The sequence below is a fragment of the Hemibagrus wyckioides genome, linkage group LG20 (genome assembly GCF_019097595.1).
Source record: "Hemibagrus wyckioides isolate EC202008001 linkage group LG20, SWU_Hwy_1.0, whole genome shotgun sequence".
NCBI lineage: Eukaryota > Metazoa > Chordata > Actinopteri > Siluriformes > Bagridae > Hemibagrus > Hemibagrus wyckioides.
The window spans coordinates 17,844,318-17,855,956 of record NC_080729.1 but is presented as its reverse complement, the minus strand read 5'-3'; the positions used below and the strand labels follow the sequence as shown (position 1 = coordinate 17,855,956).

The 11,639-nt window shown below is 41.8% G+C and overlaps 1 protein-coding gene across 1 annotated transcript; it reads right to left on the bottom strand.

Annotated features, from left to right (window-relative positions):
- Positions 1–1,477: 1,477 nt before the first annotated feature.
- On the bottom strand, positions 1,478–11,425 carry mcm6l (MCM6 minichromosome maintenance deficient 6, like). Its single transcript, XM_058418151.1, has 17 exons — positions 9,577–11,425; positions 7,645–7,791; positions 7,311–7,421; positions 6,880–7,129; positions 6,560–6,725; positions 6,293–6,438; positions 6,033–6,183; positions 5,729–5,870; positions 5,509–5,650; positions 5,330–5,437; positions 4,931–5,086; positions 4,724–4,852; positions 4,490–4,651; positions 2,745–2,853; positions 2,465–2,659; positions 2,228–2,367; positions 1,478–1,779 (listed from the first exon to the last, which is right to left on the bottom strand). The coding sequence occupies exons 1-17, from the start codon at positions 9,789–9,791 to the stop codon at positions 1,657–1,659; spliced, it is 2,592 nt and encodes an 863-aa protein (XP_058274134.1). The 5' UTR covers positions 9,792–11,425; the 3' UTR covers positions 1,478–1,656.
- Between the last annotated feature and the right edge of the window lie 214 nt (positions 11,426–11,639).

Sequence of the window (11,639 nt, the reverse complement as noted above, 5' to 3'; positions counted from 1 at the left end):
GTTCAAAAAATTCCCATAAACACCTCGTGGAAAGCCTTCCCAGAAGATTTGAAGCTGTTATTGCTGCAAAGGGCGGGACAACTCTATATCACATTCATATGCATGTAAAGACAGACGTCCCAGTCAAGTTCCTCCACACCAAACTCGCTCATCCATGTCTTTATGGACCTTGCTTTTGGAACAGGAAGGGGTCATCCCCAAACTGTTCCCACAAAGTTGGGAGCATGAAATTGTTCAAAATGTCTTGGTATGAAGCTGAAGCATTAAGAGTTCCTTTCACTGGAACTAAGGGGCGGAGCCCAACAATTCAATGTTTTGGAGGGGTGTCCCAAAACTTTTGCCAACATAGTGTATTAAACCGTCAGCCTAAGTAAAATTAGACTAACTTGTCAATAGAATTAGTTTGAACCAAAAAATGTCCATGAACATAGAATTTAAGTCCACAATTGATCACATATTTTTAAATACTTGTACCCAAGGTGGATTTTCCCTTTACACTTCACTATTACTGTTTTCTTTTAAACTGCTAGCTATCTAACCAAATAACTAGTAAAAGAACCAGACCCAAAAAAAGCCACACATTCTTCAAGTTTAAAAAGTTCACTTTAAAGGAGATTAGACAGAATTACAATCACACCAGGGAGCACAGGAAGGCCTTTTCCCTCTCTAAAAATAATCTCCTACTATAGTTTCCAACCTTAGGGATGTTTTAACATCGTTGTAGCGGTGTATGTATTTGGATCAAATCCCTTGAGTATTATGAACTATAACTAGCATAGCACCTATAAAGCCAGTATGTTCCCATTCACTTTCAATATCAGATATTCTGCTTCGCACAATTAGGTGGTGCTGCATTTAGACGCCCCATGTCATAAAACTGGGACATGGCAACGCCTGTGAGCCTATAGAATTCACCGTAAGTCTATTAATGAAAGGCTACACCCTTGAATGATCAGGAAACAAAACACGAGGCTTGGTGGAGTTCGAGGATATGAATCACAGAAAAACGAACTACATGCACACATTTTATTTATACTATATATACACACATCGTACAATATGTAATATAAAGTATAAAATGGAGTGTTAAGGTACAGATGTTTGCCACAAGGGGGAACAAAAACAGTTAAAGCATACAACTTGTCCATAACATTTTCAGTTAGAGTTAAATGGACAATTTTACTCCATCACTGGACAGTGTATTCAATAACAATACACTTATCATAAAAGCTCTTCTGTGAAGTGGATGTCTTGCTGTTATTCTTCACCATAAACGCATTAATAATACATCGTTGAATTATGGCAGTAATACTAGCAGCATTTACAGTATTTAGGTCGAGTCGTCTTCATTTTCACCTGGGGCTAAGCTCTAATTCAGAACCCACCTTAAGCCCTGTTTAAATATCTTTGGATTTTCAGGATTTAGTCTGAAAGCCTACAAACCTCCTGCATATTATTTCAAAATATTGGTGTCTGTTGCAACTCTGTATTTGCTACACATGGAAATTGCCCCACCTAGTGTAAAAAGTAGTAGTACACGGACAACAAAAAGAGAAAATGTTCTTTCTTTTTATTTATTTATTCATTCATCACAAACAATAAATAATACATAGCCAAGAAGAGATGGATATAAGATTAAATTGAAACCACTCTCCTCTAGTCTTCCAAAACATAATTAGGATTAACCACTAGGAAAGGGTCTTCCTCCATAACCGGCTCTTCTCCTTCATCTGTGACCTTCTTTAGGCCAGTTTTAGTCAACTCTATGATGATATGGTCCTGTAATATAAAAATAAATAAATAAATGTAAACATGACTAATAGCCATTTCTAACTTCACCATCTATACTGGCCTAGCAGAATTACTATGCCAATTATGTAACAGAGGAATTTATACAAAATCAACTATTGCTTGGTTGAATATGAGGTTCATAAGAACCAAGTGCAAATAGAAACTAGATCCTGGGAGTATTAGACAGCAGTGGTCAGAAGATCACCCGAGGCATATGACTGGTGTAAGGAATTTGCTTGAGCCAAATTACTTGATCTGTTGAATCATGCATGAAATTCAGGAAATCTGAAACATCTGAAATTTCCTAAGTAGTTCGGAATTGCTCCCTTGGCCTGCTTGGGAAAATTGTGACCCAGTGACTTACTAGTAGGAGTTTCTACTTCAGCCAAATGAGATTTAAACACTGATGTAATGCGGTGGTCAAGTCGACACTCACATAATGGACCAACCGATGCAATACTTTCTCAATAAGATTCTTGCTGGCAATGAGTTCAGCCTCAGACTCGATCTCACTCTCAATTTCCTTCAAGTACCAGTTGACAAGCTCGCTCTTCTTTAGAGAGGACTCTTCATCCACTGAAATGCAGAAAGCTTGCTGTGATAAAAGGCACAATACTGTGATTTCTAATATACTGATTAGCTTTCACATACGAAAGATTTTAAATCGACTCACATTGCTCCATTTTCTGCATGTGCAGCACCAGCAGGTTGGAGATTCGGCGGTACTCTGCGAAGGACATGCGGACAGCCGGTTTGGCTGTAGCCATCTTCTCTGGCTGATCTGCCTCCCCAGTGTCCATGGCCTCCACTGCATCACCAGCAGCACCATTCTGGCCATCCATCTCCCCAGCCAACACCCCGTTCTGATCTACACGGACATGACCAAAGGTATGTTCATCACAAATATAGAATCCTTATTCAAATAATGATATGATTATAACATACTGGATTACCGTTCATATCTTCATCTTCTTCCTGGTCAAAGTTGATGTCAGGGGAGTCGACACGAATGATGGACTTGTTCAGAAGTCGAAAGGCTTCTTTTACATGTTTAGGGTGAACCTGGGTGTTTAAGAAGAGAGAAACATCTTTAAACATTTTTATCACAAAGCAGTATATTCGGATACATGTAGCGGCCTGGAAAAAACATTGGATGTTGCTGTGGCAGGTTTCTACCAAAACAGACAAGGGGGAAAAAAGGGTCCATCCAACTATTTTCTGAACTGAATATCCTACACATACACTATGTTGCCAAAAGTTTTGGGACACCCCTCCAAATCATTGGATTCAGGTGTTATTTTTCAGGGTTTGGGTTCGGCCTCTTAGTTCCAGTGAAAGGAACTCTTAATGCTTCAGCTTCATACCAAGACATTTTGGACAATTTCATGCTTTGTGGGAACAGTTTGGGGATGACCCCTTCCTGTTCCAACATGACTGCACACCAGTGCACAAAGCAAGGTCCATAAAGACATGGATGAGAGAGTTTGGTGTGGAGGAACTTGACTGGCCTGCACAGAGTCCTGACCTGAACCCCATAGAACACCTTTAGAGTGAGACTGCAAGCCATTTAAAAACTGGGACGTCCGTCTTTACATGCACATGAATGTAATATGGAGTTGTCCCGCCCTTTGCGGTTATAACAGCTTCAACTCTTCTGAAGAGGCTTTCCACAAAGTTTAGGTGTGCGTTTATGGAAATTTTTTGACCATTCCTCTAGAAGCACATTTGTGAGGTCAGGCACTGATGTTGGACGAGAAGGCCTGGCTCGCAGTCTCCACTCTCATTCATCCCAAAAGGTGTTCCATCAGGTGCAGGCCAGTCAAGTTCCTCCACACCAAACTCGCTCATCCATGTCTTTATGGACCTTGCTTTGTGCAGTGGTGCACAGTCATGTTAGAACAGGAAGGGGTCATCCCCAAACTGTTGAATGAATGTCCCACATGAATTTGGGAGCATAAAACTGTCCAAAATGTCTTGGTAAGCTGAAGCATTAAGAGTTCCTTTTTTACTGGAACTAAGGGGCCAAGCCCATCCTCTGAATTCAATGATATAGACGGGTGTCCCAAAACCTTTGCCACTATAGTGTATCTCAGGGGGAGAAATATTGTGCAGGGGAAATAAATATTGCTCACCCTCACACATCTTTATCTCAATTTAAAGATGCTATTAAACTCATGTCTTTGGACTGTGTGAGGATGTGAGGAAACCCACTGGCATGGGGAAACTCTTCACACGCAAGGCTTGTGCTTAATTTAGAGGAAAGAAAAAAAAAAAGGAGGTTGGGGTTGTCCAAATTTATACTAGAATGTTACCTGTGATTGAGAAATGTGTAAATAAATGCATTTCAGTTCAGGAAAGCCTCCAGACTGAAGGGTTTTTCCATGTCTGCCACACATTAAATTACAATTTACAGTATAATTTCATTTCTATAATACATGTAAAAACACAGTTTTCCAGCACCATACCGAGAAAGACCGGTTCCCTTTGCAAGCCCAACTTCTCTTATTCTGGTTTCATTCTTATTTTGTCCCTTTTTCACTGTTAACTTATTTCTGATTAGGTGTCTACAATCCTCTTCTAATAATATCTGCTGCTAAAAGCTCAAAGCACTTTAGAAATAAAGGTTCATTTTATTTAGATTAGAATCACTATATACGCTACTCCAACACATAAAGCAATTGCCTGGAGATGGTCTGACCTCATCAGAGCAGTAGAGACGAGCCATGGCCTCAGACAGACGCAGCATGCTCTCCAGCTGCCGCACCGTGATCCTCCAAGCCGATTTAGTCGTGCCTCCGCCGTCTCTCTGACGCAGCCGCTTGTACTGCTCCACCACAAACTCCTGGGCCTCTGCGGTGATCTAGAAAACACAGGGAATTAATAAGAGAATGCGAAAATCAGTGATTTGTGTGAAATGGACTGATGCACAGACCTTTGGCTGAAACTGTCGAGCAAACAGTATGTATCTCTGGATGTCTTCTGCAGCATAGACACGTTCTACCGACTCCACATTCCTGGCATGGAGGTCTACAATTCGCCTGGCTATGGCATAATCCGTCACCTGAAAAATAACAAAGTTATGACAGAAATGCATCATTTATTAACGTGTACAGTTTAGAACAATAGGCTTTGGCTTTACCTCATTGCATTCGTCCACCAGAATGAAGAAGAGGTCAAATCTGGACATGATAGGGGCAGACATGTTGACATTCTGTTTCAGAGACTTGGAGCGATTGTACCTGCCGTCAATTGGATTGGCTGCCGCCAAGATAGAAGTACGGGCATTCAAAGTAGCCTAAATATACACAGATGCGAAAAAAGGGTGATGTTCTTTTGAAGACTTCAACGATTTCTATTTAAAACAAATCTCCAGTCAAGAAGAGCTGAAATATCACTTTATGGAAATTGGACTATTGATAAATTAGGCCAATAGGGTTGCGTTAAAAAAAAAAAAGAGGCACAAATGATGACGTTACAGTGCAAAGAAATCATTTCTGTTGTAATAAAGCAAAGCCATACATCGTTTCTGATTCTGTACCTTGACTCCAGCCTTGGTGATGGAGATGGTCTGCTGCTCCATGGCTTCATGGATGGCCACTTGATCCTTCAGGTCCATCTTATCAAACTCATCAATACAGCACACTCCCTGTACAGGAAGTAAATTGTACAATCATCGATTTAGGACATGAAAAAAGATCCTGAACCAAAAGTATTTACATTATCAGCCAACATGAGAGCTCCAGCTTCGATGACAAACTCATGAGACTCCTCGTCTTTTACCACAGCAGCAGTGAGACCAGCAGCGCTGCTGGCTTTACCGCTCGTGTACACAGCCCTGGGAACAAAGTCTTCAACATGCCTGAAAAGGGGGGGGGGGGTGTGTGTTAAAAGGTAAGTTATATTTTAGCAGAATTCTACAGCAGTGTTTTGTACTTACTTGAGAAATTGGCTTTTGGAAGTACTCGGATCACCGATAATGCAAACGTTGATGTCTCCTCTTAGAGATGTTCCCTCCATGGTGGTCTTGGCAACGCCGCCGAAAAGCATGAGTAATATCCCTCGCTTGATTTCATCATTCCCTACAAAAATTTTAATCATGAACTACACAATAACTTTCAAACTCGATCAAATAAAAGTCATTCTTCCAGCCTTAAACTCCTGGATCTCAGGAATAACTAGAAAAATCTAGTTTTGTTAAATATCTGTGCCTGATACAAATACAGTCCCACTTTTCAACACACCATGGATGGTAGGGAAGAGGCTGGTGCACAGGTTGTGGTAGAGGTTCTTGTCCTGGCTCATCTCAAACACTTTCTCCCACTCCTGTACGGTCATCTGATTCTTCACGCTTTCCGCACTCTGATCCTCCTGACGCAGCTCCTGCCCTCCAAACTGCACAGAATGATCCTTCAACACAACTCAAAAGCATGCATGGTATCATACACCAAGAGAGTGGAAGTGAACATCCATGGTTTTGGAGAACTCTAACCCTAGTCCTCACCCTAGGATTTGTCGGAGCAACGTGGTTGGCCAAAAAGGCCAGCCTGTACGACAGCTCTCGGACTCCCAATGCCTTTAAGCCTTGGATCCCATCAGCTTCAAAACCTTCCTTTCCAGTCACTCTGCTGCTGGTCTCTGCCCTGGTGCCTGCAGACACACACACAGTATATGAGAAGGAACACAGTAACCGAATCCGTTTCGGTTTTAACTGGAATTTTTTTTCATCCATCTATCCATACTCATAAAATAAGAGTGCTGCGATCCTCACCTGAGAGAGCCATGGCAGACACGTCTGGCACCACAATGAGAGTCCCGGTGAAGTCACAGCGGTCTCCGGCCTGCGCAGCCTCAACGGCCTCCGCCCTCAGAATCACCTCCACACTGCGTGGGATAGAGCCACGGGGCAACTCCGCCTGAGTCTCCTGAATACGTACCTGAAACAAATACAGTGTGTTTCCACCACCAGGATTATGGTGCTGGGTTCCAAACAAGTTCAGTTCCAACTGCTGGTTTGAAACCACAGATCCAGTTACTGCAGGAAAAATATACAGAGGTGAAGTATTCCCGATGACCGTTTTCTACGCTGACCTTTTGGAAGTCGACAAAGCGTGACTTATTGGTGTCCAGCATGAACCTGCGTCGGTTGGCGCACACAGGGTTCTTGCAGATGGTCGGCTGCGTATATTTGAACTGCTGCTCCACATCTTTGATAACGGACTGGCAATCGAGGCAGAGGAAAGTACCGCTCACCAGCTCTGGATGAACAGGGTGCGTACGCACCACCTGTCCGCTGATACGCAGCAGGGTCCCAATACGCGCCGTCGAAAGCTCACGGATCCTGCAGAGACGGAACACAAACCAAAGAATAATCCCATCTTCCGGCTTGTGGCACAGAATCAGAGCCCTTGATTGTGATCATGGTGGATTATGCATGCTAACAGATACATCAGTTCATTAGATTTGACACAAATCGTTTAGCCCCTGGAACATTCTTAGAAAATGGGAAGTGAAGGATTTACTTTTGTCGTGAAGGAAAATCAGAAAAGGCCACGTAGAACTCTTTGGATGGTGGGATGTTTCCGTGGTCCCGAGCGAAGTGGCGCACCGCTCTACAAAGAAACGGATACACCCTAAAGAGAAAATACACAATCTTGATCAGCATTTTTGCTAATCTCAAACTTTTTTTAGTAACTAATATAAATATATTCAATCCCCTTAAACTATTCAAATATTTGACTCATGTTTTAAAATTTGTACAATATTTTTCTATTACTACTATTCTATTTTATTATTTGACTATTTACTGGACCTAAAAAATTGATGTTAATCAGGTTAATACTAAATCAGACTCACCTGTAGTACTCCTCCTGAATCGTGGTCGCCAGCTGTTGATTATATTGTTCAATGTTGGTGAAGCTCACAGTCAGAGTGTTTCTCTCTGGTCGGATCAGCTCCTGAGCTTCTGCTAAATACAGCGGGTCACCAGTTTTATCCTGGAACCTGAATCGCATCAAAAAAAAGGTCCAGACCTGAGGCTCATTTTTGGGTAAAATGATCAGATTAGAATTGCATGACGTGTCTAATGTTCCTGTACAAATCAATGATCAGGGTGCTGTTTAACACATGTGCAAAACATTAAGATATGCTTGAAAGTGGATAGGCTGAATTCTTTCCAATTACAGTCACATTTTTTCTGAACTTCAGAATTTGACATTAGGAAAGTTTGGGTCAGGCTGGAGAAAAATAATCCTACTTTATTAATCCCCTTTCTTTCATACTCAATGGTTTTGGCTCTGGTTGGATGGTGCAACAGAAAAGTGTTCACCCTATCGTACAAGGATTGCAAGATCCTGACAGTGACACAGCAATCCATGGAGGTCAGGGTCAGGATGGTGAAGGGAATACTCTCTCTTTTGACACTGAGCAAATGAACACTATATTGCCAAAAGTTTTGGGACACCCCTCAAAGTCATTGAATTCAGGTGTTGTTTTTCAGGGGTTGGGCTCGGCCCCTTAGTTGCAGTGAAAGGAACTCTTAATGCTTCAGCTTCATACCAAGACATTTTGGACAATTTCATTCTCCCAACTTTGTGGGAACAGTTTGGGGATGACCCCTTCCTGTTCCAACATGACTGCACACCAGTGCACAAAGCAAGGTCCATAAAGACATGGATGAGTGAGTTTGGTGTGAAGGAACTTGACTGACCTATACACAGTCTTGACCTCAACCCCATAGAACACCTTTGGGATGAATTAGAGCGGAGACTGTCAGCCAGGCCAAAACTGGGACGTCTCCCTTTACATGCACATGAATGTAATATGGAGTTATCCCGCCCTTTGCAGCTATAACAGCTTCAACTCTTCTGTGAAGGCTTTCCACAAGGTTTAGGAGTGTGTTTATGGGAATTTTTGACCATTCCTCTAGAAGCGCATTTGTGAGGTCAGGCACTGATGTTGGACAAGAAGGCCTGGCTCGCTGTCTCCGCTCTAATTCATCCCAAAGGTGTTCTATGGGGTTGAGGTCAGGACTCTGTGCAGGCCAGTCAAGTTCCTCCACACCAAACTCACTCATCCATGTCTTTATGGACCTTGCTTTGGTCACTGGTGTGCAGTCATGTTGGAACAGGAAGGGGTCATCCCCAAACTGTTCCCACAAAGTTAGGAGCATGAAATTGTCCAAAATGTCTTGGTATAAAGCTGAAGCATTAAGAGTTCCTTTCACTGGAACTAAGGGGCCGAACCCAACCCCTGAAAAACAACACTTGAGTACAATGATTTGGAGGGGTGTCCCAAAACTTTTGGCAATAGTGTAGGTGTCCATGAGCTAAAAGATACAAAATAAGGATGATAGCATTTTCCTTGGTGTGTAGCAGCAGTTCAAAAAGATGTTGTTTGGCTTTGTGGGTATTGGGGTCTTAGCCTTCACTCTCCCTAGTTAGAAGCTGTTGTAAGATGGATGGGATGGGAATTTGTGAAGTTGCTCTGAATATTGGTTCAGACTGGTAAATTAGACATTTTATAGACCATATGACCTATTTAAGGACGAAAAACTGACCCCACCACCAAAAAGGAAAGCAAAATACATTTAGGAAAGTTGTATTATAATTACCCTTTTCGATTTTTTAAAAAGTATCACGAGTGCCCTCTACAGGCGCAGCGTCGCATCTGCAACCATTTAATAAATCCCTGTCTGACTGCTAGAATTTGTGTTTTAGTTTAAGGAAAATATTCTACTCCATCATTTAACTTCATTTATCCACATTTAGCATGAAAGCCTTGACTTACTCCTCCAAAAACTCTAGGAACAGTTTTTGACATTTCTCGGCCAGGTCATCCCGCACGTGCACGCCTGCGTTAGTGGTTTCTGAGGCAGGCTCCATTTCCAACACCGGCTTGAGAAGAGAATCCGCTGACACACCGGGAAGGCTGTGCCGTTTGGGGACACGGCTAATTGAATTCTCGCGCTGCACACCTGAGCACGCATGCGCACTGACGATCATTAATTGGCTCCCGGATCTCCGCGCCACACGGAGGCGAGTTCTCGATTCTGATTGGTCAGAAGGTGTTGTACGCAGTGATCAAGTGAGTTCTCGTGCTTGTGATTAATTTTGTTTTTGTTTTTTTTTGGGAGAGAAAATGTAAGGTGTGAGAAAAACTACTTTTGCTCTTCTACTTATATGGTAGATATGGCGCATGATCTAATGCTAATAATAAACAGATTAAGCAAATTTGTATCACATGGTGAAGACATCTGTAAGAAGACGTTTATGCAAGGAGACTCCAGTGATGGTGCTTCATAACAATCAGACAGATTTCTGCCACTTTGCACATTAATATCTCATGACACGAGAGATTAAAAAAAGAGGCTGATTGGGGATTTATAGATGCTAGAGTGTTCGCAATAACATATGTTTCATCTAGTTCCACTAGATGAAATGCTATTATACAGTGTTAAAAAACAGTGTGGTGGTCTTTAATAAATTTTAAAAAAATTATAATAATAAAAAAAATTTCTGGCGAATTGCTTTGGTAGAAGAGGAAAAAGAAACACTAATGTTAAAGAAAAATAATCAACTTCATGGACCAGTCTCAGGACCAGCACATCTGTCCTCTGGCTGGATGGACTGAAGTTTTTTTGCCAGATGTTTTTTTTTTTTTTTAACCCAGCAGTGACATTATCTTCTTTGGGCTTTTCCCTTCAGGGGTCTCCACAGTGAATCATCTCTCTCCACCTATCCCTATCTTCTGCATCCTCAACACTTGCACACACTAGCTTCATATCCTCATTTATTCCATCCACATACCTCCTCTTTGGCCTTCCTCTTTGCCTCCTGCCTGGCAGCTCCATGTCCAACATTCTCCTACCAATATACTCACTCTCCCTCCTCTGGACATGTCCAAACCATCTTAATCTGACCTCCCTAACTTTGTCCCCCCAAACATCCAACATGAGCCGTCCCTCTGATGTACTCGTTCCTAATCCTGTCCAACCGTGTCTCTTCCAAGGAGAACCTCAACATCTTCAGCTCTGCCTCCTGTCTCTTCCTCAGTGACACTGCCTCTAAACCATACAGCATGGCCGGTCTCACCAGTCTTGTACACCTTCCCCTTGATAGTTTTCTAGCACACCAGCCATGATATTATGTGGCGTATTAATGTTAGTCTGTTTAACACTGATTTATGTGGAAGTATGAAGCTCCAGGCACTGTTATGTATTAATATTTGTATACATATACATGTGTATATAAAGAGCAGCTACATGGGAGATTTACCTGAGAAAATGGTCAAGAGTCTAAAAACATTTGACATTTTTTCTTTCTTTTTTTTTTTAAAGAACCCTAATCTAAAATAACTATTGATTTACACTTCTATGAACTAAATCTTCAGGATTATGTATTGAAGTGCTAGGAATTTCCCTGAAGTGTGTGCTACCTTTTATATCTGATATGGAAATGCTTTAGATTCAGACCAGATGTATAAATAGAGTATTAGACCTTCATTGGTTGGTTTGGTGTAACAATTCAAACTGCTGCCTAAAATGACTTCATCCCAGCTGGGAAACGCAGTGGTGGTGATGCGATGTTGCTTTTTTGGCATTTCCTCTATTGCTTCCATAACACAGTGCAAGTAATTACAAAAGAGAGAGAAGGAGCTAGATTTTTTGTCACGGTGTTGGTCATGTAAAATGTGTATACACGCCTATAATCACAGGGTACACGCTGTCCTCATGGACACCGGGCAACTTCGAAAGACTTCACAGCTTCAGACGGCATACAGAAACCTTTAATTTTTATTTACCACACATTTAAAAAAGTGAACCACACTATACAAATGATATATTTGATAAC